Raw genomic sequence first — 24,053 nt, 5'->3', positions numbered from 1 at the left:
CACCCCATTTCTGTGGCACTCACCCTCATTCCCTCAGTCTTCTCCTGCTCTGAGCCCGTCCCTCACCTCAGGGCCTTCCCCAGAGCTCTGCTTTGGATCTTTTCTCATTCCCTCACATCATTCCTTAAACCCCTTCCTTCACCTCAGTCCTTCCCCCTCAGTGTATTTCCTCAGCTCCTCATTTTGGATCTTCCCTCAGTTCCTTTCCCCTCATTCCTTCTTTTCCTCACCCCTCACATCATTCCCTGAGTCCCTTCCCTCACCTCAGTCCTTCCCCCTCAGTGCCTTCCCTCAGTCTCCCCAAAAACCCCTTCCCTGACCTCCTCAGCCACTTTCTTTGGCTCTTCCTTCAGCCCCTTCCCCCAGGGCCTTTCCCCATCATTTATCTGTTCTGGCCCAGTATTTTTCCTTAGCTCCTCATTTTGCACCTTCCCTCAGTCCCTTTCCCCTCACATCATTCCCTGAGTCCCTTCCCTCACCTCAGTCCTTCCCCCTCAGTGCCTTCCCTCAATCCCCCCAAAACCCCTTCCCTGACCCCCTCAGCCCCTTCCCTCAGGGCCTTTCCCCAGATTTCTTTATCCATTCTGGCCCCTTCCCTCATCTCCTCACCCCATTTTTGTGTCACTCACCTCAGAGCTTCCCTTCAACCCTCAGCCCCATCCCTGCTCCCCATACCCCCTTGTCCCCCATGGACATGGGTTGGGATACCCCCGCAGTCCCTCACGGGGTGGCTCCAGGCCACACACCCACAGGGAAATGGATGTTTAAGCACAAAAAGAATATAAATAATCCCGTTTTTCTGTAGCACCTGGAATCTGCCCAGATCAGCCCAGCAAGGAGACAGTTTGTCCTTGAGGAGTTGTGGGAAGAGCTGAAGTCAGGTATGGCAGGGCTGAGGGGATCAGGGAAAGGATTGAGGAGGAAGGACTGAGGTGAGGGAAGGGGCTCTGGCCATGGTGGGAACTGTGAGGGGATAAGGAAAGGAATTTTGGGACTGAGGGAAGGCCCAAAGCAAGGAGCTGAGGGAAAATACTGAGGGGGAAGGACTGAGGTGAGGGAATGGCCTCAAGGAATGATGTGAGGGACGAAGGGAATGAGGAAATGGGTTTGTGGGACTGAGGGAAGATCCAAAACAAGGGTGAGTTGGTCAGGGAGGGAATTGGGGGAGATTGAGAGAAGATCCAAAAGAGGGAAAACGCTGAAAGGGAAGAACTGAGGTCAGAAAGGGTCTCTCGCCATGATGTGAGGGGATGAGGGAAGGGGCAGTGGGAAGAGCTCAAGTCAGGCATGGAAGGGCTGAGGTGATCGAGGAGGAGGTCGAGACAGGACTGGGGCAAGATCCACACCAAGAGCAAACACTGATGGCCGAGCCAGGAGTTCACAACGAGCAGTCTGAGGGACGGCACGGAAGAGGAAAAGCCGGGCACGGGCAGCCAGGACCGGTGACCGCGGGAAGAGGAAAAGCCGGCCATGACCAAGCAAGGCCGGTGACCGCGGGAAGAGGAAAACCCGCGGGCGGCCCCTCGCTCTCTTTCCGGTTCAGTTTTCACTTTCTGTTTTTTTCCCCGCCGCTCCCGCCCCTCGTCCCCTCCTTCCCTCTCCCCTCCCCCGCCCGCCCCGTCCTTCCACTTCCTGAGGCCGGCGGATGGCGGCGGCCGCCCCGCACCGCCTCATGCCGCCGGCCCGGTAGCGGGGCCGCGCCGGGGGCCGGGCGGGGCGGCCATGAGGGCGGCCTGAGGGACGGCCCCGAGCGAGCCCCGGCCATGGGCGAGCGGCGGCGCCGGGAGAGCAGCGAACCGGGCACGGGTGAGCGGGGGCCGGGGGGAGAGGGCGGGCGGCTCCATCGCGCTCTTCGCTGGGAGTGGGGAGGTGGTTACCGGCTCCATCCCGCTCTTCCTTGGGAGGGGGGAAGGCGACCGGCTTCATCCAGCCCTTTCTTGGGAGGAGGGGGTTATCGGCTGCATCCCGCCTTTCCTTGGGAGAGGGGAAGGCGACCGGCTCCATCCAGCCCTTCTCTGGGAGGGGGGGATCACTGGCTCCATCTCGCTCTTCCCTGGGAGAGGGGAAGGCGACCGGCTCCATCCCGCCCTTCCTTAAGGAGAAGAGGGTTCCCGGCTCCATCCCGCCCTGCCCTGGGAGATGTGTGTGGGGGGGGTGCTTTACTGGCCCCATCCCCCCCTTCCCTGGGAAGCAGAGGGTTACTGCTCCCTCCCACCTTTCCCTGGGGAGAAGACGATTTACCGGCTTCATCCCGCCCTTCCCTGGGGAGCAAAGGGTTCCCGGCTCCATCCCGCCTTTCCCTGGGGAAGGAGAGGAGAGGCCACGCCGCCTTTGCCCCTCTCCTGTGCCCATTACTCCCAGGGGGAGGTCGATGAGGCCTCGACCGCGAGCTCCTGGAAGCCTGGGACACGTAGGAACCAGCTGGTTTTGAAATTTTGTGGCTCACCAGGGACACGTTGGCTTTTCCGAGCTCCCGCACGCGCCGGTGCCTGATCCCAAGGCCTGAGCAGCTGGGAAAAGCCACGGTGCTGTTTGGACACACCTTGGGGAGCCGTGCTGGGTGATGTAGGTGCCCTTCAGGAGTGGGATTTGGGAATACGAGCAGCATGGATCAGTGCTGATCCCTTCCTGGAGGGGCTGGAGGCCTCTTTGCTCCCCACTTGGAGCAGCTGCACGGCTGAAGTTTGGCCTTATAAGGGGAGAAAAATACATTTCTGCTCTGGTCTTGCACAATTCTAATCCCAGATTGTCCTTAGATTATCTCATAAAGATTTGGGTTGGGGCAGAGCTTGCCCAGCTCTAGGTCTGCACTCTTTAAGGGGAGATAATCTGGGATAGATGAAACAAGCAGGAGGTTGGATGGCACAAAAATAGTTATAAAATATGGTCCTTGCTCCATGGGAACAAAGTTAATTTTAATAAAAAATATACCAGAAAGCCTGTGGTGATCCAGAATGATCCATGGTTTGGTGCTCATCATGGATGTAGGAGGTGCTGGGTGAAGCTCTGCTTTTTTGGGATGCTCAAAGTCAGGACATAAAGCTCATGGATTTACCGCAAGTCTTTGATAAAAATGGGTATTTCTTAGTGCAGCTCCACACGTGTTTTGGTGTTCATAAGTGACAGGTACTGAAAAGGCTCTGCTGTGGTTGAATCTGGAAATCACTGGTCTGCTCTAGAAGGAGTTTTTTATATGAGTTCTGTTGTTAAGGAAATGTCTGATTTCACAGAAATTGTTGTTTTCCAGCCAAAAAATCGTTGTCAGAGAATTTCAGAAACTCTTTTCTTCCCTGATAAGAATCGTAAGAACTTGTCTTGGACCAGAGGCTGTTACGTGGCTCTGAAACTGGTTTTATGTTCCAATTTGGTTTATTTATTTTTAGTGTACCTCTTAAACCTGCAGTTTTTGGCAGCAACAGAGCCAGCTTGAATATCCCCCGTACCCAGATCTTCACCCCCAGTACTCCCTAGAATCCACACCCCACCTTGGAGCTGTGTTGGCACAACTCTTGCAAACCCATGCAAGAATTGCTGAACCTACCTGGATTAAAAATAACCTCTTTGCCTTTATTTTCTGCTGCAGTTTGCTGATTTTCTTCCTTACAGCCCCAGGCTGTGCCAGGAGGGGAGGAGCAGGAGTTTTGGGATGAGGATTTGTGTAGCCACCACCTTTTTGGGGGATCCAAATGAAATGGGACGATTTTATTACATAAAATATCTGTTGGTCACTCTGGCACTTCCCAAAGCGACCAATTCCTTGTTCTTAGTTAGAATCCCTTAGAGACCAGAAAGTGAAACGTTGATTTTTTCGGGGACCAGTTCTACTTTTGCCTAATCTGGGAGGGGTTTTTTTTTTGATGGCGAGCCCCCACTAATTCTGAGGGAATGTTTGGATTTGAGTGCTTTGGTTGTTTTTATTGGGGATTTCAAGGGTGTGATTTCCACAGCTGAAGGGTTCCTAGGGAATGTGTGTGGGGGCAGGGGTTTGTTTGGGTTTTTCCCCTTTTCCCAAAGGGAATCGCTCCGCCTCAGGGAGCTTGTTCCTAGCACTGGTGCTCTCCCAAGGCTGCCTCTCTCAGGTCATTGCAGCGCCGTGGAAAATCACTGAATTGGGTGATTTTGCAAACAAAATGTTGCTTTTTGGTTGTCCAAGTGCCAAAATTCCTGTGCTGATGGCTTGGGCAGAGTCAGGTGTCACTGAGTGAACCCACAGCACGGGCTAGCCCTGGGTGAGGTGACAGAATTGGGGTTTGGGGGATAAAAACTGCAGAGATAAAAGGCAGCCAGAGCTGCTCTTGATGAATTAATGAGGGAAATGTGTCAAAACCACATTCTCAGCTTTGTGAGCAGCTGAAAGGAGCAGGAGGGAGCCCTGAAAATCCAAGAAATGGCACTTGGAAGGATTTTAGATGGAGGATTCCTACCCTGAGGAGATTTTTCAGCAGCTTCAGAGTGGGGCAGCTTTGTCCAGCCAGGGATGGGGACCTGTCCTTTTCCAGAGGGAAAATTCCAACTTCTTATCCAGCCTGAACCTCCCAAGGTGCAACTTGAGGTTTTCTCCCTTAATTTTTCCCTCTGCTAGTGCCAGAAAAGAGGCTCCACCATCTCTGTGACTCTGGATCTTTCCAGCTGTTCCCTCCTGGGATTAAACATTCCCTTTGCAATTCCTTTGCCGGAGCCACCTCCGGGTGGGAATTTGGGGCAGAGATTGAAACACTCCGAGTTGTGCTGCAATTTTTGATGACACAAAGAGGTGGGGGTTTTTTTAACATAATGCAGGAACATAACCTTCCCTTCCCGTGAAGAAACTGATAATATTCCCTGCCCATCCAATGGGATGCCTTTGGATATTGCTGGGAGATCAAATCCGACTTGGCAGAGCTCGAGTGCAGCTCTTTGGAGGTTGCAGAGCAGTTGCTGCCCTGAAAAGATGCCAGAAGTTCCCTGCATCACCTAAAAACCATCTGAATAAATCCCATCAGGCCCTAGAGAGCATCCTGCAGCCTCTGCATCCTCATTCCCAGGTTCTTTGATCCCAAAGGGAATTTAAAATCCAATCCAGCACCTGGGTTTGCTCAGCAGCAGCCAGCTTGGCTCACTGAGGTGTTTTAGATACAGCGAAAGAATTGATCCCACCCCAAACCAGGATGTAATTCCCAGGTTTAAGGCCAAGGAGGATTAATTTAGGAGCGTGGAGCTGCATCCTGCAAACTCATGGAACCTCCATTTGCGGCTTCCAGAGGAAAAGGTGGAATCTTTGCAGTTTTGGGTCATTTTCTATTCCTCATCTGCAGCATCCTGGGGCAAAACCTCCAGGAACCACATGGGTGCTTCCATCAGCCCAGTTTATTCCAGAGGTTTTGTTGAGGAAGGATGAGCCTGCTCTGATGCCAATCCATCCCATTCCCAACATGGAGAATCCCACCAGTTTTGGGGCAGGGTTAGGTCGGATCCGTTATCCTGTGGTTCAGCCACCAACAAATCCAGGGTTAAAATGATTCTCCATGTCCTGGGCTGGGAAAAACAGGAAGGAAGAGTTGGGAAAGTGGAATCCTGGAGTTGTTGATGTTGGAAAAACCCTCAAAGATCCAATCCCACCATTCCCAACCCTGCCAAGGCCACCACTGATCCGTGTCCCCAGGTGCCACATCCGGCTTTTAAATCTGCCCAGGGCAACCCCTTCCAATGCTTTTGAGGGAGAGATTTTTCCTAATATCCAATTTTTCCTAAAACCTCCTGTTATGGGAGGTGTTCCCAGTAGGACACTCAGCAAACAGCTCCCAAGAGGGGGATCAGTTGGAGAAGGAAAAGTCTCTGGATCTCAGCTGGACAAGGGAAAATCCAGGATCAGCCAGGGGGAAACTCTATTTTTTCTGGGAGATCTCCTACAGGGAAAGAAGGAAAACGGGGCGGGAGGTTGTAAAAAGTAGAGGGGAAGTGGATTTCAGAAGGATTTGGGAAGATGATCCTAAGGAACCTCTGGAGGAACATGAATTTTTTGGGATACTCAAATCAGGACATAAAGTTCCCGGATTTACCCCAAATACGTGGTGGTGCCAGAGCCGATCCTGCTGCTCATGTCCAGAATTCCAGCTCATTCTAACGCTGGATCAAGCCAGGAAAATCTGGTTGGAGAGGGGGAGGGCTGAGCAAACTTCCTTGGAACTTGCAGAGTGGTGAGGCCATCCAGAGGTCACAGGGAAAGGGATGAGCCAAAGGAAAATCCCGGGTTTGGGAAGTCCATGGCCTCAGCTACCCCTCCTGACAGGAGGCCTGAACTGGGGAGTGGAGCTCCCAGGAGATGGCTGATCCATGGATATCTGCTCATGGAGCACATTCCCTCGGGCTGGATTTAGCAGGCCGGGATATCTGTGGGAGGAAAGGTCAAAGGAGCCGCTTCAAATCTGGGAAAGGAGGAGCAAGCAGCAGATCAGCAGAATTCCAAGGAATACAAACCCTTGGAGGATGATTTCTGCCCAGCAGGAGGGAAAGCTGAGCTTTCCCTGGATTGGGAACGGATGTTGGGAGCTGCAGAGGTGCCGGGATTGAATTCCATGCTGAAAGGGAGGGAATTCACCAGGACAAGCTGTGAATTCCCAAGGATGTCAGGGCAGGGATAATCCCCATCTCCAGCCATCAGCCCCATGCCATCCATGCTGTCTGATCCCGTGCCCTGAGCTCTCCACATGGATCCAGTGCCATTCCCAGATTTCTCATTCCCTGAGCTCTCCACGTGGATCCAGTGCCATTCCCAGGTTTCTCATTCCCTGAGCTCTCCACGTGGATCCAGTGCCATTCCCAGATTTCTCATTCCCTGAGCTCTCCACGTGGATCCAGTGCCATTCCCAGGTTTCTCATTCCCTGAGCTCTCCACATGGATCCAGTGCCATTCCCAGGTTTCTCATTCCCTGAGCTCTCCACGTGGATCCAGTGCCATTCCCAGGTTTCTCATTCCCTGAGCTCTCCACGTGGATCCAGTGCCATTCCCAGATTTCTCATTCCCTGAATTCTCCACGTGGATCCAGTGCCATTCCCAGATTTCTCATTCCCTGAGTTCTCCACATGGATCCAGTGCCATTCCCAGGTTTCTCATTCCCTGAGCTCTCCACGTGGATCCAGTGCCATTCCCAGATTTCTCATTCCCTGAGTTCTCCACGTGGATCCAGTGCCATTCCCAAGCTTCTCCCAGGGGAACGGGCACTTTCACTTTTCCTTCTGGCTCGGGCACTTTCACTTTCACCTCTCCGAGGCTGCGCAGAGCCAGTCAAGGACCTTCTGCTCCTGCCCTGGGATGTGCCAGGATTTGGGATTTCTTCAGGGAATGAGGTTTTCCTTAGGATCAGGACACATCCCACCTCAGTCTGGGAGGGAAGTGCGGGGTGCAGCCGCCTGGGCTGGCTGCCCAGGGATTGTTTTCCCTCATTAATTAATTAATTTTTTTTCCCCCTCTTTCTGGACTTTCATTTTTCAGCTGCACGGAGGAATAAAAATATTGGAGTGATCAGCTGCAAAATCCCCGGATTTTTTTGGGGGGGGATGTATTTCCAAGAGATTCCCAGGTTTTTGGTTGTTGTTTTTTTAAGTTTTATTCCTGAAAATATCTGATGCTTCCCAGAAAAAGTTGTGGTGCTCCAGGAAGAAAAAGAAAAAAAAACAAACCAACAAAAAAATAAGGTTGTGTTCGGTCCTTAGAGCTGAGCTGGGACTTAATTCCATGATTTCCATGGAGAAATCCGAGCTCTGGCTGCTTCTGGGGAACACAGGAAGAGAAGCGAAAGAGAAATGAGCAAAATGAACTTTTCCTCTCCTCGTTAGGCACAAAGAGATGATGCTGAAAAACAGCTGGAAAATCTCTTTATTTCCCATTTTCCTGCTCTTAATCTGCTTCTTTTCCCTAGTCCCTGTAATTCCAGAGGCACCACCTGAAAGTGGGAAGTGTAAAAAGTGAATTAAAGAGGGCACAAAAGACCCAAAAAAAGGTTTAAACCAGGCAAAAGTTCTTTAAAGACTTTTCCTTTGTGCGCTCCAAGTTTCCATCCTCACCAGCCGTGTTTTTCTTGGATCATTTTCGGATCCCTCCCCGTTTTTGCCTTGTCTGGAATTGTCTTTTCCTTTCCTTTTCCCTGCTAAACCTCCAAGTGCAGCCTGGCTTAAAGAGTGAGTTTAATACACCCAGTTTTAACTTCTTTTCCCTGTTCCTTAAATGAGATCCTTTTTTTTATCCTGGAATAATTTGAGAGGAATAACGAGGGACACAGGGAATGGATTTTACTTCTCTTTTCTTTTTAACTGAGGGGAGGAAGAGACAAAAATTTATTAAAACTCACCCTTAAAAGTAGGACTCGAACTCCCAGTTTGGGATCTGGGATCTCATGAATAAATTCCATTGATCACTATAAATTTATAAATTTAGGATTCCTTTTGCTTCTGGCAGTTGCCACAGATTCGTTTTTCCTTTCTGTTGGAAAGGGATCAACAAGGAGCTCGGATCCCTCTTGCCAAAAGGGCATTTAAACTTCCAAAAATTCGGGATTTGGATGGCAGCAAACCCCACTCTTGCACCACCTGATTGTGAGGCCTCGCAGTGGGGTGGCGATTCCCAAAGGGAATATTTCCAGCTGGTTTTCCCTTTCTCCCTGCAGGTTTTCCTGCCGAGTCGGAGGAGCCCAGTTCCCTCTTGCAGAGGGCGGTGGCCGTGCTGCAGAGCTCCTACTTGGACTCCACCTCCCAGGATGGTTTCCAGTACAGCCAGGCGATCCTGGTGGAAAACGATCTTTTCCTGAGTGAGGTAAGGCTGGCTGGTGCCGGCAGCTCGGCAAAAGGGATTTTTTGGGAACTGCACATCTCTGGAATCGCTGATTTTTTAATGGCTCGGTGCTTCCTTTGCCTCACAGAGCCCCTTTCGCGATTCCCGGCTCCGGGAACCTTTCAATCTGATCCCAATCAGGAATAAAAAATCCTTTCAGGCAGTGGTGCTCAACATTCCCGGAGCAGCCTTTGGAATTGGGTGAATTCCCCTTATCAGGAGAGCTTCCCTGGGCTGGATTTCTGCTGCATGACCTCAAGGCAGATTTTTGGGATTTCTCTGCCTTTACCTGTGCAGGCACCACTTTAACCCTTTTTTTTTTCCCAGCTCCTTGGACCTCTTTTAAAATCCCTTCATCCCCACATTCCCACTTCTATTGGTATGGAAAACAGGCTGTGTTCTCTGGGAATGGAAATCGCCACTCTGGTTGTCATGGATTAAACCGGACTTAAAAAATTTTGGGATCACAGAACGGTTTGGGTTGGAAGGGACCTTAAAAAACATCCAACTCCAACCCCATTCCGTGGCCAGGGACACTTCCCACTATCCCAGGGTGCTCCAACCTGGCCTGGAAAACTCCCAGGGATGGGGTAGCCCCAGCTTCCCTGGGAATTCTGTTCCAGCCCCTCCCCACCCTCCCAGGCGGGAATTCCTTCCCGAGATCCGTGTGTCAGTTTAAATCCATTCCCTGTGTCCTGTCCCTCCATCCCTTGTCCCGAGTCCCTCTCCAGCCTTCTTGCAACAGCCTGGAGAGGAGTTAAAATCCTGCCTAAATCTGGGATAATCCCGAATCGAGTCATTTCTTGATTTGCCTGCGAGTTCAAAAACCAAAAGAAGCAAAAGCAGTGATAAGATTGTTCTTTCCTTATCCCCGACCCTTTCAGAAACCCCATCCTTCTCCAACTTCTTTACTAAGCCCTGAAACTCGGCATCAGCTCCAGCTCCCTTTGCTCTCCCGACGTTTTTCCTGAGGGCGCAGGAGCTGATCCAGCAGCTCCCTGGCCCTGCTGGAGACGTTTGGGCCGCTCAGTCCCGGCCCCGCGTCCCTGCAGTGCCACCAGAACGAAACTCGTGTTTTTTGCAGCTCAAGGCTTTTGCCCGAGCCAAGGAAGCTGCTGGATACAGCCCGGAGGAGCTCCAGGAGACCTTTGCGTTCCTGCTGTTCGATAAGGAGGAGGAGGTAACCGGGAACGGTTCTTCAGCTCAACTTTGGGGCCAAATCCCTGGTTTTCCATCCCATCGAAGCTCAGGAGATCTGCTGCTTGAGTTAGCGGAGTTATTCCTGTTGGAAATCGCTCTGGGAGCAGCTCCCAGGAGGTTTTAGGGATGGAAGTGGTCGTGTTGAGATTTGCAGGGAGAAAAAGGAGTTGCCCCTTTGTCCCGGTGGATTTATCGTGGAATTATTTGGGTTGGGCATTAAAAATCCATCTGATTCCATCCCTGCTGTGACCTCCCACTATCCCAGCATGCTCCAAGCTTTCCTTGGACGCTGCCACGGATCCAGGGGCAGCCACAGCTTCTTTGGGAATTCCATCCCAACCCCCCCCCCTCCCTCCCAGCCAGGAATCTCCTTCCCCAAATCCCACCTAACCCCAGTGGGGAAAGCTCTTGGAAAAGAAAAGCACTTTTGTGACAGGAGAAGGTGGGTTTGGGGCCAATTCCTTGGATTTTGGTAGCTGGGCAAGGAAAGATCTGCCATGAAATAATTCCTGCTCACTTTCCACGAGGATACTTTGGATTTTGTGAAAATCAGGGAATTCTCCAGGGAATTCGCTTCTGCCACGATGTAATGATGCCTTTGAGGATAAGAGTGGCCCAAATTGGGCTGAAATCTCTTAAATCCCAACCAAAGCCTCCCCTTTTCCTATGGATATTGCGTTGAGTTTTCCTTACACCTCCCAATTCTTTGGATGGGTGTGTGGGGGGGGGGGGATCCTAAGGATGAGTCATTTCCTGACACCACATTCCAGGCTTTTTCCAGCCGCCGTGGGATAGGTTTTGGTCTCTGGGGAAGGACAGGTGCCCAGAGCGGCTGTTTGTGTTCTCTCCAAGGCGAGGGAGGTGTGCCAGAGCGGCCTCCGTGTCAACAGCAGCTCCATTTCCACGCTGGGCGACCCAGCCAAAGGTAAAATCCCCAAAATTCCCAGCTGGAAAACCGGCGTTGCTATCCCGGGAATAGGCGCTCCTTGGAAAGCCGAGGCAAAAGGCCAAAGCTCCTGGTGCCACCCGGATTTTGCTGCAGAGATCCCTGGAAAATCCGCATTTTTCCTGCTCCTTCCAGCGGATGGGGATGGGATCTTCCCGAAGGAATGGCAGCGTTCCTTCACCTCGCCGTTCCGGGCTTTTCCTCCCGTTGGGAACAGCCTCTGTCAGCCCCACGCTGATTCCTGGGAATGTTCCTGATTTCCTGGGAATGTCTCTGGGAATATTGCTGATTCCTGGGAATGTTCCTGATTTCTGGGAATGTCTCTGGGAATATTGCTGATTCCTGGGAATGTTTCTGATTCCTGGGAATGTCTCTGGGAATATTGCTGATTCCTGGGAATGTTCCTGATTTCCTGGGAATGTTTCTGGGGATATTGCTGATTTCTGGGAATGTTTCTGATTTCTGGGACTATTTCTGATTTTCTGGGAATATTTCTGATTTTCTGGGTATGTTCCTGATTTTCTGGGAATGTTTCTGATTCCTGGGAATGTTTCTGAGTCCTGGGAATGTTTCTGGGAATATTTCTGATTTTCTGGGAATATTTCTGATTTTCTGGGAATGTTTCTGAGTCCTGGGAATGTTTCTGGGAATATTTTCTGATTTTCTGCGAATGTTTCTGATTTTCTGGGAATGTTTCTGATTTCTGGGACTATTTCTGATTCTCTGGGAATATTCCTGATTTTTTGGGAATATTTCTGGGAATATTTCTGATTCCTGGGAATGTTTCTGGGAATATTTCTGATTTTCTGGGTATGTTTCTGATTTCCTGGGAATATTTCTGATTTCTGGGAATGTTTCTGATTTCTGGGACTTTCTGATTCTCTGGGAATATTTCTGATTTTCTGGGAATGTTTCTGATTCCTGGGAATGTTTCTGGGAATATTTCTGATTCTCTGGGAATATTTCTGATTCCTGGGAATGTTTCTGGGAATATTTCTGATTTCTGGGAATATTCCTGATTTTCTCGGTATGTTTCTGATTCCTGGGAGTATTTCTGGGAATATTCCTGATTCCCTGCGAATATTCCTGATGCAGCCAGCTGGAGATTTTGCTGTCTCTTTGCATCCCATTCCCTCTTTCCCCCGTGCGCTTCCCTCCCAACAGAAACCAGCAGCCGAGAGCCAAAAAACCCCCGAAAACCGGGGAAGAGTCGCAATTCCAGCCTTTCTACTGCCGAGAATTCCCATTTCCGTGTGGAGACTCCTCTTTTCCGGGCTTTTTTTGGGAACAGCTGCATGGGGTGACAGGTACCTGACCTTCTGTTTTCTGCTGCTCTGTTTTCCCAGGGGTTTACATCTCCAAGCACGCCGACTGCCTCCGGCCCAGGCCCTGGCACCACGGCAAATCGGGATTCATCGTCATCTGCAAGCTGATCAAGGTAACACCTTTGGTGCCCTTGGCTCTGCTGGCTGGGAAATCAGACTCCATGGAGTCACTTTCTCCATGGAATTGCAGGAATTTTGGGGATTTTTGGGATTTTTTTCCCCCTTTCCTGCTGATTTCTGCTCTGAGCTGCTTCCAAATCCCCCCTGTTGAGATTGGAGATTCCTCTTTGAAGGAGCCTTTGGTGCCCTTGGCTGTGCTGGGTGGGAAATCAGACTCCATGGAGTCACTTTTTCCATGGAATTGCAGGAATTTTGGGGATTTTTGGGATTTTTTTCCCCTTTCCTGCTGATTTCTGCTCTGAGCTGGTTCCAAATCCCCACTGCTGAGACTGGAGATTCGTCTTTGAAGGAGCCTTTGGTGCCCTTGGCTGTGCTGGGTGGGAAATCAGACTTCAAAAAGTCACTTTTTCCATGGAATTTCAGGAATTCTTGGGAATTTTAGGGATTTTTTCCCCCTTTCTTGCCGATTTCTCTTCTCTGGAGCTGCTTCCAAATCCATTCTGCTCCCATTTATTCACCTGAGATTGGAGATTCCTCTTTGAAGGAGCCTTTGGTGCCCTTGGCTGTGCTGGGTGGGAAATCAGACTCCATGGAGTCACTTTTTCCATGGAATTGCAGGAATTTTGGGGATTTTTGGGATTTTTTTCCCCCTTTTCCTGCTGATTTCTGCTCTGAGCTGGTTCCAAATCCCCCCTGTTGAGATTGGAGATTCCTCTTTGAAGGAGCCTTTGATGCCCTTGGCTGTGCTGGCTGGGAAATCAGACTCCATGGAGTCACTTTTTCCATGGAATTGCAGGAATTTTTTGGGAATTTTAGGGATTTTTTCCCCTTTTCCTGCTGATTTCTGCTCTCTGGAGCTGGTTCCAAAACCCCACTGCTGAGACTGGAAATTCCTCTTTGAAGGAGCCTTTGGTGCCCTTGGCTGTGCTGGGTGGGAAATCAGACTCCATGGAGTCACTTTTTCCATGGAATTGCAGGAATTTTGGGGGATTTTTGGGATTTTTTTCCCCCTTTCTTGCTGATTTCTGCTCTGAGCTGCTTCCAAATCCCCCCTGTTGAGATTGGAGATTCCTCTTTGAAGGAGCCTTTGGTGCCCTTGGCTGTGCTGGCTGGGAAATCAGACTCCATGGAGTCACTTTTTCCATGGAATTGCAGGAATTTTGGGGGATTTTAGGGATTTTTTCCCCCTTTTCCTGCTGATTTCTGCTCTCTGGAGCTGCTTCCAAAACCCCACTCCTGAGACTGGACATTCCTCTCCCATCCCAAACCTGGCTGAATTTTTGGGACACCCCAACCACAAACCCCCCTCCCCGCGATGAACACCAAGCTTCCAGCACCCACAGCTTTGGGGAGAAGGAGGATTTCTTCCTTGCTAAAAAACACCTTTCTGGGAATAACCACATGGATTTATGGAATTTTCCGGCGCAGGGGAAGGTCCGAGCGATCGCTGAGAATTCCGCCGCCGCCTCCACCTGCCCCTCCCCGGGCTACGACTGCCACGTCTCCAAGCACGGCCCCACCAAGAGCAGCCCCTGCCAGGCCTTCGAGCAGAGCCAGGTACCTGGGGCAGGCCTGGGAGTGCGGAGCACCCGTGGCTCCCTCATTCCTGCCTCAGCATTCCGGGGCTTTTCCTTGTTTCCCAGTACTACGTGTACGAGGTGAGCGGCAGCAGCGCGGCCGAGCGGCCCAGGCAGGTGTGTCCCTACATCTTCCTGGCCTGCCAGTACAGGGAGCCCGAGGCCATGCCCGTGCTGGCCATACAGAACCTGTAAGCATCCCAGACCTCCTTCTCATCCCCAAATTATCCCTTTTGTTGCCTGCTTTTCCCGTCTCTAAATAGCCTTTTCTTGTTGTTTTTATTTATCTCCTCCAGAGCCGAGCGCAGCCACAAAGGTGAGAGCTGCTGGGTTTTGGGGTTGGGTTTATCGATGGAGTTTTCTCTCTGTGCTCTCCTCTCCTGCTTTCCTTCCCCCCTGAGCTGCTGTCCCTTTTCCCTGTAGCCCTGTACTGCCCGTGGAGGGGCCAGCTCTCCGTGCGGGGCCAGCTGCTGTGCACCATCGCCCTGAGGACGCCCTACGGCTCCACAATCCCAGCCCAGCTGTAAGTTTGCCCTTCCTGTGCCATTTTTTGGGTGTCTCTCTGTCGGTTTTGTCTCTCCTGCCCCCCGTCCCTTTGCTGCTGGAATGTTGGGGGCAAGCAGGGAGGTGGTGTTGGGTCTCAGCTGGCTGAGGATTGAAATCCTGGAATGGTTTAGGTTGGCAGGGTCCGTTAAAATAATTTCGTTCTGACATCTGCCACTAAACCAGGGTGCTCCAAACCTGGCTTAAACATTCCCAGGATCTGGGATTTGAGGATTTTCAGGATTTGAGGGTCCTGGTTGCAGACGGCATCCTCAAATTATCCAAGCTGCAGCTTTTCCAGAGCTCCTTTTTCTGGTTCCACAGGATTCCCAGCTCTCCTTAATCCTGAAATCCTCTGGTCCCCACAGGCCTCCCAGCCTGGACATCGACCACGTCATGGGATTGTCTGACTTGGAGAAAAAACTGCCAGCAGCTGCATTTGGGAAAAAAATCCTGGAATGGTTTAGGTTGGAAGGGACCTTTAAAACCATTTCATTCTGACACCTTCCACTAGACCAGAGTGCTCCAAACCTGGCTTTAAACACCTCCAGGATCTGTGATTTGAGGATTTTCAGGATTTGAGGATCCTGGTTGCAGACATCATCCCTAAATTATCCAGAGCTCCTTTCCCTGATTCCACAGAACTCCCAGCTCTCCTTAATCCTGAAATGCTTTGTGCTGTATCCTCACAGGCCTCCCAGCCTGGACATCAACCACGTCATGGGATTGGCTGACCTGAGGAAAAAGCTTCCAGCAGCTGCATTTGGGAAGAAAAATTACACCGGGAACGAAGGTGGGTGCAGAATATTCCAGTGGGATGAGTGACTCATTGGAATTGCCACCAGGAGTCCCATCAGCTCCATGTGGGATTGCAGGTGATGAAATGCAAAGGAAACGGGGAAAAACCCCCGGGGATGTTTTCCTGGCCACATTCCATGGGCTCTCGTGGCGTGAGGAGCCCATTCCTGGGATAGGACAAGGTGGGAGATGCTGTTTGAGAAGGGAGAGGAATGCTGAGGAGTTCTTTTAAAATCCCAGTTCTTCCACTCATTTCGCCCCCATCCTTCTGGGACAGCAGCACCCGTTGGTTCAAAACTCGTGGAAAAAGCACCATTCCTACACCAAATCCTTCCTTTTGTTCCCAGTCTGCTTTCAGGGTGTTTACTCCAGTCTCTACGAGGTGGAAATATCCAATAAGGATCAACAGAAAATGGATCAGCTGGTGGAAAACCTAAAGGAAAAGGACTTGGTAAGTGTTTTCCTGGGAGAAAAGTGGTCTTTAAGTGGAATTTTTGGTGACATTATCCACAACTGATGCAAGATGGGATTCATTTCCCTGCTCTCCGTGCTGTTTTCCTGCTTTATTGCCCTCAAGCATTTATTCTCTCCGTTTATCACCTGAAGATGAACCCCCACGAGCTGGGAATTATTTCTGGAATATTTTCCTTGGGATATATTTTTATTTTATTTTTTTTTCCCAGCACATTTGAGCCTTTTTGTTCCCACTGTGATTATCCTGGCGCCCTGTATCTCCAGGATAAAACCACATCCATTTTTTTTGCTGGCATTTGGGATTTGGCTTTGCTGTTCCTGCTTCTCTCTCCCCTTTGGTGCCTCCTGTAAATCCAGGGCTGTAAATCCATGGCTGGGCACATCCTCCCCTCGCTCTGAGCTGCCTGGAAGTGCAGCTTCCCGCATGGAATGTGCCACAGGAAGTGCTTGTGGATCCCTGAAGGAAAAGCACTTGGATTCCCTGAATTGTTGGTAAAAAGGAGGATTTAGCAAAGATCTCTCCTTGCTGAGCTCACTGGAGGGGTTGGGGATTAAATCCATCAGGAGCATCCGTTCTCCATGGAATTGCTCCCAGGGCTGCAGCCCCTCTGCTCTGGAGCCAGGCTGGGAGAGCTGGGAATGTTCCCCTGGAGAAGGGAAGGATCCAGGGAGCGCTGAGAGCCCCTTGCAGGGCCTGAAGGGGCTCCAGGAGAGCTGCAGAGGGACTGGGAACAAGGCCTGGAGGGCCAGGAGCCAGGGAATGGCTTCCCAGTGCCAGAGGGCAGGGCTGGATGGGAGATTGGCAATTGGGAATTGCTGGCTGGGAGGGTGGGCAGGGGCTGGAATGGAATTCCCAGAGCAGCTGGGGCTGCCCCTGGATCCCTGGAAGTGCCCAAGGCCAGGCTGGACATTGGGGCTGGAGCAGCCTGGCACAGTGGGAGGTGTCCCTGCCCATGGAATGGGATGATCCTTAGGGTCCCTTCCCACCCAAACCATTCCATGATTCCATGCCATACTGACCTGGATGAATCCATATCCCTCATTCCAGCGAGTCCCAGCCCCTTTGGGATGTGCTCCTTCCCTCCCCTTGCTCTGCTGGTGAACTCCATGGCTGAATCCACTTTGGCAGCAGCTTCTGAAAGTGGGAAGGCAAAATTCCCTGGATTTCCTTTCCCTTTCCATGCTGCAGGGCCTGGAATTAAATGAAAGTGTGGCTTTGGCTCCTCTGGGTGCTTGACTTCCCTCCTCATCTCCCTGAAAATCACCCTGGCACTGAGAATTCCCAGCTCTTCCACTGAGCTGGATCTTCCAGCAGAACTGCTGCCTCTTATCCCTTCTCCTCTCCAAATTCCAAAGGAGGAGCTCCCGTCCTGAATCCCGAATATTACACCGGGATTGGGCAGCATTTCTGAAGTTGTTGTGTTTTCCTGGAGGAACGAGGCTGTGGGCATGGATCCTGTTGTGTCTGAATGCATGGAATGGGATCAGTGAGCTTCCACTGGAAGCCTGAGGGTTGTTCAGTTGCTGGAAGATCCCTGAAAAGATGGAAGAAGGAGATCCAAGCGTGGAGAAGGAGAGGGAATCCAAGCCAAGCTCAACACCCAAGCACGAGGAGAAGCTGATAAGAGCCCTTATCTCTTCATCCACGAGCTCCTCCAGCTCTGGCACAGAATTCCAGCCCTTTCTTGCACTCAGCCAATTTTTTTTCCCCACAAATTCATTGATGTCGATGCTGCCAAAATCCAGCTGAGCTTCAGCCAGGCCGTGGCTGGAATGTTGTGTTTTCCAGATGCTGGGAATAACTTCCCATTGGGCTGCAATTCCGGCCAGGGCTGGATTATGAACCTTCGTTAATTACAGCCAGCTTGACTAAGCTCAGTTTTATTTTAAGGAACAGCTGGGAGGAATTTGAGGCCTGGAAAGGAACGCCCCTGATCCCAAATCCTGAGTGGGATGGGAGGAGCCGTGAACGCTCCTGATCCCAAATCCTGGGCAGGATGGGAGGAGCTGTGAACGCTCCTGATCCCAAATCCTGGGCAGGATGGGAGGAGCTGTGAACGCTCCTGATCCCAAATCCTGGGCAGGATGGGAGGAGCTGTGAACGCTCCTGATCCCAAATCCCGGGCGGGATGGGAGGAGCTGTGAACGCTCCTGATCCCAAATCCTGAGTGGGATGGGAGGAGCTGTGAACGCTCCTGGTCCCAAATCCCCCTGATCCCAAATCCTGGGTGGGATGGGAGGAGCTGTGAACGCTCCTGATCCCAAATCCCGGGCGGGATGGGAGGAGCTGTGAACGCTCCTGTTCCCAAATCCTGAGTGGGATGGGAGGAGCCGTGAACGCTCCTGATCCCAAATCCCCCTGATCCCAAATCCTGGGTGGGATGGGAGGAGCCGTGAACGCTCCTGATCCCAAATCCCCCTGATCCCAAATCCTGGGTGGGATGGGAGGAGCCGTGAACACTCCTGTTCCCAAATCCCCCTGATCCCAAATCCCGGGCGGGATGGGAGGAGCTGTGAACGCTCCTGATCCCAAATCCTGAGTGGGATGGGAGGAGCCGTGAACGCTCCTGATCCCAAATCCCCCTGATCCCAAATCCTGGGCAGGATGGGAGGAGCTGTGAACGCTCCTGATCCCAAATCCTGGGCAGGATGGGAGGAGCCGTGAACGCTCCTGATCCCAAATCCTGGGCAGGATGGGAGGAGCCGTGAACGCTCCTGATCCCAAATCCCGGGTGGGATGGGAGGAGCCGTGAACGCTCCTGATCCCAAATCCCCCTGATCCCAAATCCTGGGCAGGATGGGAGGAGCCGTGAACGCTCCTGTTCCCAAATCCTGAGTGGGATGGGAGGAGCCGTGAACGCTCCTGGTCCCAAGTCCCGGGCGGGATGGGAGGAGCCGTGAACGCTCCTGATCCCGAATCCCCCTGATCCCAAATCCTGAGTGGAATGGGAGGAGCCGTGTCCCGCTCCCCGGGGAAGGAGCTGGCGGTGGCCCAGCTCCCGGGGGGTGGCCCAGCTCCCCGTGCCCGGCTCGGTGCCAGCCGTGCCAGGCAGGAGCGGAGCTCTGACCTCTGTGTTTGTTGCAGGCCATCATCAAGTACCTGCGGGAGCAGGGGGTGCTCATCCTGCTCACGGCCTCAGCCTTGGCACGGGACCACGGTAACGGGGCTGGGCTGGGCTGGGCTTTAGCTCCTGCTGGGTTTGGCACGGGGCACTTGAGCTAAGGCTGGCTCCTTAACCTAAAGTTGGTTCCTTAAACTAAAGCTAGTTCCTTAAGCGTGGTTCCTTAAATTAAGCGTGGTTCCTTAAATTAAGCGTGGTTCCTTAAATTAAATGTGGTTCCTTAAACTGAACCTGGTGTCTTAAATAAAACTGGGTTCCTTAAACTGAACCTGGTTCCTTAAACCGAACCTGGTTCCTTAAACCGAACCTGGCCTCTTAAACTGAACCTGGTTCCTTAAATAAAACCTGATTCCTTAAACTAAAGGTGGTTTCTTAAACTACACCTAGTTTCTTAAACCTGGTTCCTTAAACTAAACCTGGTTCCTTAAACTAAACCTGGCTTCTTGAACTAAACCTGGTTTCTTAACCAAATCCCGGTTCCTTAAGCTAAACCTGGTTTCTAAAACTAAACCTGGTTCCTTAAACTGCATCTGGTTTCTTAAATAAAACAAGGTTTCTTAAATAAAACCGGTTTTCTTGATTTAAACCTTGTTTCTGGAACTAAATCTGGTTCCTTAAACTAAGCCTTGTTTCTTAAACTAGACCTGGTTTCTAAAACAAAACCTGTTTTCTTAAACTAAACCTGCTTTCTTTACCAAGACCTGTTCTTTTTAACTAAACCTGGTTTCTTAAACTAAGCCTGGCTTCTTAAACCACGCCTGGGTTCCTTTGCAGGGCTGGAGCCCAAGGAGCCTGTCAGCCTCCTGGCCCTGTTCCTGTTCACCTCGCCGCGGGCCCTGGGCCCCACAGGTAGGAGCTTCCCTCTGCTGCCCTCAGATTCCGTTTTGGGGTGAAATCCTCGCTGAAAGGTCAAATCTCTCTCAAAACCCGGCTTTTCCTGCTCGGAACCAGCCCAGAGTGATGAAGGAGGAGAGGAAATCTCCGTTTCTGTTGCCTTTTGAGCTGATTTAAACCCGGCTCTGTGCTTTGCTGGCTCCCTGCACATGATGGGAGTGACCAAAAATCACTTCCCAGGCCCTTTCCAGCGGCTCCTGGAGCTGTCTGGGTGAGCTCCGGGAGCCGGGATCCTGCCCAGCCTGGCTCCCATCCCGACAGACACGTGGCACTTTGCTGGACACGGCTCCAAAGAGGGGGAAAAATCAGGGAATTGTTCTCTGCCGAGATAACGAGCGAGAGGTCACGGCCTGGGGAAGGTGAGGAGAGCTGGGAAGAGGTGGGGAAAGGGCTCTGCTCCCGAAAAAGGGTTTGGAGTTCTCTGTGGGATGCAGAAGTTGCGGATGTGGAGCTGTGGCGGCTGCTCTGGGCCGTGTGAGGGGAGGGAGGGAGTGGGGCTGGGCAGAGCTTTGCTGTCCTCAGGGTGAGCCAGAGCTCTGGGAGCTGGGAAGGGAATCCCAGCATTCCCAAATGTGCTGCTCTTCCTGCAGGACAAACACGCGGAACGGAAAAAAATGCGGAGAGAGGCTTTTTACGAGGGGGTGGAGTGACGGGAGACAGGGAATGGCTTCAGAGTGACAGGGAGCAGGGTTAGGTGGGATATCGGGAAGGAATTCCTGGCTGGGAGGGTGGGGAGGGGCTGGAATGGAATTCCCAGAGCAGCTGGGGCTGCCCCTGGATCCCTGACAGTGCCCAAGGCCGGGTTGGATGGAGCTTGGAGCAGCCTGGGATAGTGGGAGGTGTCCCTGCCCAAGGGGTTGCAACTGGATGGGCTTTGAGGTCCTTTTCCAGCCTGAACTATTCCATGATTTTACGAAATAAGAGAAAATAAGGAGAAACTTCCGGCTGGCTTTTTGTGGGATCATCCCAGGGATGAGCCAAGAGTGCTCCTGCCAGAACACTCCGGTGTTCCGGTCCTCCCGTGGCAGCAGAGAGGCTGGCACTGCCCATGGAAGCACCCAGGACACACCCAGCTGCCTTCCCTGGGAAAAGCTTCCCTTTCCAGCAGGGAAAACCAACAGCACATCCAAGCACAAAGGTTGCTTTGTCTTTTTTGGGGGTGGTTAACTTCCAGCTGTAAACCTTTTCCTTCAGGATTTGGGCTTGGAATTCAGGTGAAGGTGTGCTGGTGACCGGGCAGTGCGGGATTTGGTGCCTGAATTCAGTCACCTGGAATTCCAGGGTGGGCTGCTAGGGGATCTTTCCTGGTTTCTTTCCAGAATATCCTCAGCTGGAAGGATCAAATCCAGCTCCAGGCCCTGCACAGACACCCCAAAAATCCCACCCCGTCCCTGAGCGTGTCCAAACGCTCCTGTGCCCATTCCCTGGGGATCCTGTTCAGTGCCCAGCACCCTCTGGGGTAAGAACTTTCCTGATATCCAACCTAAACCCCCCTGGCACAGCTCCAGCATTCCCATGGATCCTGTCCCTGTTGCCAGAGAGCAGAGACGGTGTCAGGGACGTTTGGGCAGAAGATTCCAAGTGCCAGGTCAATCCTGGGATCAGGTTGCTGCTGTGATGCCTGGAGGAGCAGAGGGATTCATTCCTGAAATCCTGGGAGCTGAGAGAGAGGAGAACAGGGAGATCCTGATTTTTTTAGCGGGATATTGTGGGAGAAGCAGATGGAGACTGGAGAGGACACCAGGCACAAGGTGCATCCCAGAGGGATGGGAAGGTTCGGAGCAGCAGAATAAAGGTGGGAAGAGAGGGATAACCCTGAGTGAACATTCCTGGTTATTCCCTGGGATCCAAACATTGATGGATGTTTTCCCTCAGGAGCAGTAGGATTTTCCCACACGTGCTGTCCCGTTCCGCCCACACGGCGTCACCCAGCCAATCCTGACCCTCTCCTGCCTCCCACACCTCTTTCCCTGGGATTACAAACCAAAGGCTTCTCCTTTCCATGGAGAAAGGAATCCCCCGTGCAGGGATTTGGGATGGGAAGGGAGGATCAGCCGTGCCGTGGGTGCAGGGGAGGTGAGGAACATCGCTCCTGGCAGGCTCGAAGGATGAATAATATTGCCCATTCCCAGATTTCCCCTTTCCCAACAAGCCCTGGATCTGTTCCTTCCTGTCCAGACAGCACCAAGAAGGAATGTGGGCAGCCATTCCCTGGGCAGCCATTCCCGAGCCAGCAGCTGAGGCAGGAAACTGGGAATTGGCTCCCAGAGATTCCTGGGCTTGCCGGGAAGCGAGACCAGCAGGGTGAGGAAAATCCCGCAGCTGGGAGGGGACAAGGAATTCCTCTGCCTTTTGCTGGGAAGAGAGGTGGCAGGGAAGGGCTCTGGAATTGTCCTGTGGCCAAAAGAAACCTTGGAATCGGATCATAACACTCAGCTGGGCCAAGCCTGTGGGTGCAGGGCGCTGACTCCAAGCCCTTGGATTGCAGAGGGAAAAGCTGGATGAGCCTGGTTTGTGTGGGAAAGGAGCTGGATGAGCTTTCCTGGTGGGAAGGGATTTCTGGGACACGGCCGTGCCAGGCAGAGCCGGATCCCACGGTGCCACCTGCGAGGGTGGCACCCTCAGGGCTGGGACCTGGTGGTGTGGATCCCTCTGGAGAGGTTGGGATGTTTGGTGGGATCCATCTGGAGCAGGTTTGGGAGCTCTGGCTGGGAGTCTGGGACAAGAGGCTGTGAAATTCCAACCTTTGGGATCACCAAGGACATGGAGACAGGGTCACCATCCGGCTGGATGGACACTGGGAGGAGCCAGGAAGTTCCAAACTTTGGGATCACCGAGGAATTGGAGGCAGGGTCACCATCCGGCTGGATGGACACTGGGAGGAGCCAGGAACTCCCAAACTTTGGGATCACCAAGTGCATCCCACGCTGGCAGCAGGTGGAGATGGAGCTGCTGGAATTTCCATCCAGACAGGGCCATAACACAAGAAATCTGGGAATGGTGCCCCCCTGCCGGGACAACCCAAATGTGAACAGGTTTAAAGTTAAACAATGACAAATCCTATCTCTTTCCAGACTGTCCTAAGTGTTGGATTTAGTGGGAATTGCTGCAGTGAAGGATCTTGGACCTGGAATTTCCTGCAGGATGGGGCTGCTTGATTCAACTCCAGTGTTTCATTTCAGTCTAATTCACTTCTGTGACTCCCACATGGAATTCTTTGTTCCCTTTGGCATCAACCCAGGAACGTCTTCCTTGGGGCCGAGCTGATTCTTGGAGCTTTTCACTTCCATGCTCTCCTTGTGTGGAACAGGGAGGTGATTTAGGGAATTCAACCCTTTCCTAGTGGGATTTAAATGATTTTTCTTTTCCTTTCCCAGTGGAAAACCAGGATGCAAACGAAAGCAGGGACAGGAGCGACATCTCCTTAAAAATCACCTCGGTTTTGCCTGGCCTTCGCTATGCCTTACGGAAAGCCGCCAGTTCCTCCTGGAATTCCTCAGGCAGCACCAGCACCTGGATCAAGGAGCAGCTCCAGGAATATGCAAAGCTCCAGGAAAACTCTCAGCCCAGCCCCAGCCAGAACAGCGACGTTCCCGTTCCTTCTGTGCTCTCTCCATCCGAGGATGAAGCTGCTCATCCTTCCCAGAAACTCTCGGAGCGATCCCTGGCCCAGCTGCAGCGTTACCTCTCCGATCCCAGCAGCTTCACCTTGGGAATGTCGGCGGCCTTGGAATGTCTGAGTGGTGCCGGCAGCAATCCGGGAGCCGATCCTGGGAATTCCTCCTCAGCCGTGCCCTCGCCGGATCCCGCTCCTCCCAACGGGAGGGACGAGAGCGAGGCTCCAAATCCCACTCTGGAGCTGGAGCAGGGTGGGGAGGGATTCCCAAAAAATGTCAACTCTCCCAGCAAGCTCTGGGGCCAGCAGAACAGGAGGAAATCCAGCCGCATCCTTGGGAAGAATCTGTCACCCCTCAAGGCACATCCCGTGGAAGACGACAGCAGGAACAGGGAAGCAGCCAAGAAAAAAATTAACACGGCTTTGTCTTTTCCCAAAAAATCAGGATCCAATCCCAACGAGCCCATGCTGAAATTGGCCAATTTGCAGTTTCCACATGGGAGGAAAAGGGGTGAGTGCTGGAAAAATGGGATTGAGTTCCTCCTGCTCAAGGGTTCGCTAGGAAGCGTCCCCTCGCCTTTCCAAGTGCCTGGGGCACATCCTGCATCCAAATAAATCTCCAGGTTCTTCTC

The 24,053-nt window shown here is 52.2% G+C and overlaps 1 protein-coding gene across 1 annotated transcript in view; it reads left to right on the top strand.

The window, feature by feature from the left end:
* The first annotated feature begins 1,703 nt into the window (after positions 1 to 1,703).
* Positions 1,704 to 24,053, top strand: part of TASOR2 (transcription activation suppressor family member 2) — a 34,773-nt gene continuing 12,423 nt past the window's right edge. The window contains 14 exon segments of the mRNA XM_039570392.1: positions 1,704 to 1,806; positions 8,643 to 8,788; positions 9,891 to 9,986; positions 10,859 to 10,931; positions 12,299 to 12,390; positions 13,826 to 13,954; positions 14,041 to 14,165; positions 14,271 to 14,290; positions 14,398 to 14,497; positions 15,210 to 15,310; positions 15,663 to 15,766; positions 18,875 to 18,947; positions 19,686 to 19,760; positions 23,183 to 23,932. Coding sequence (XP_039426326.1) covers positions 1,764 to 1,806; positions 8,643 to 8,788; positions 9,891 to 9,986; positions 10,859 to 10,931; positions 12,299 to 12,390; positions 13,826 to 13,954; positions 14,041 to 14,165; positions 14,271 to 14,290; positions 14,398 to 14,497; positions 15,210 to 15,310; positions 15,663 to 15,766; positions 18,875 to 18,947; positions 19,686 to 19,760; positions 23,183 to 23,932 — 1,927 coding nt within the window. The 5' untranslated portion in view covers positions 1,704 to 1,763.

This window comes from Corvus cornix, chromosome 1A (genome assembly GCF_000738735.6).
Source record: "Corvus cornix cornix isolate S_Up_H32 chromosome 1A, ASM73873v5, whole genome shotgun sequence".
Classification (NCBI taxonomy): domain Eukaryota; kingdom Metazoa; phylum Chordata; class Aves; order Passeriformes; family Corvidae; genus Corvus; species Corvus cornix.
Note: the sequence above shows the minus strand (reverse complement) of the source record. Positions and strands in the feature narration are given on the sequence as shown.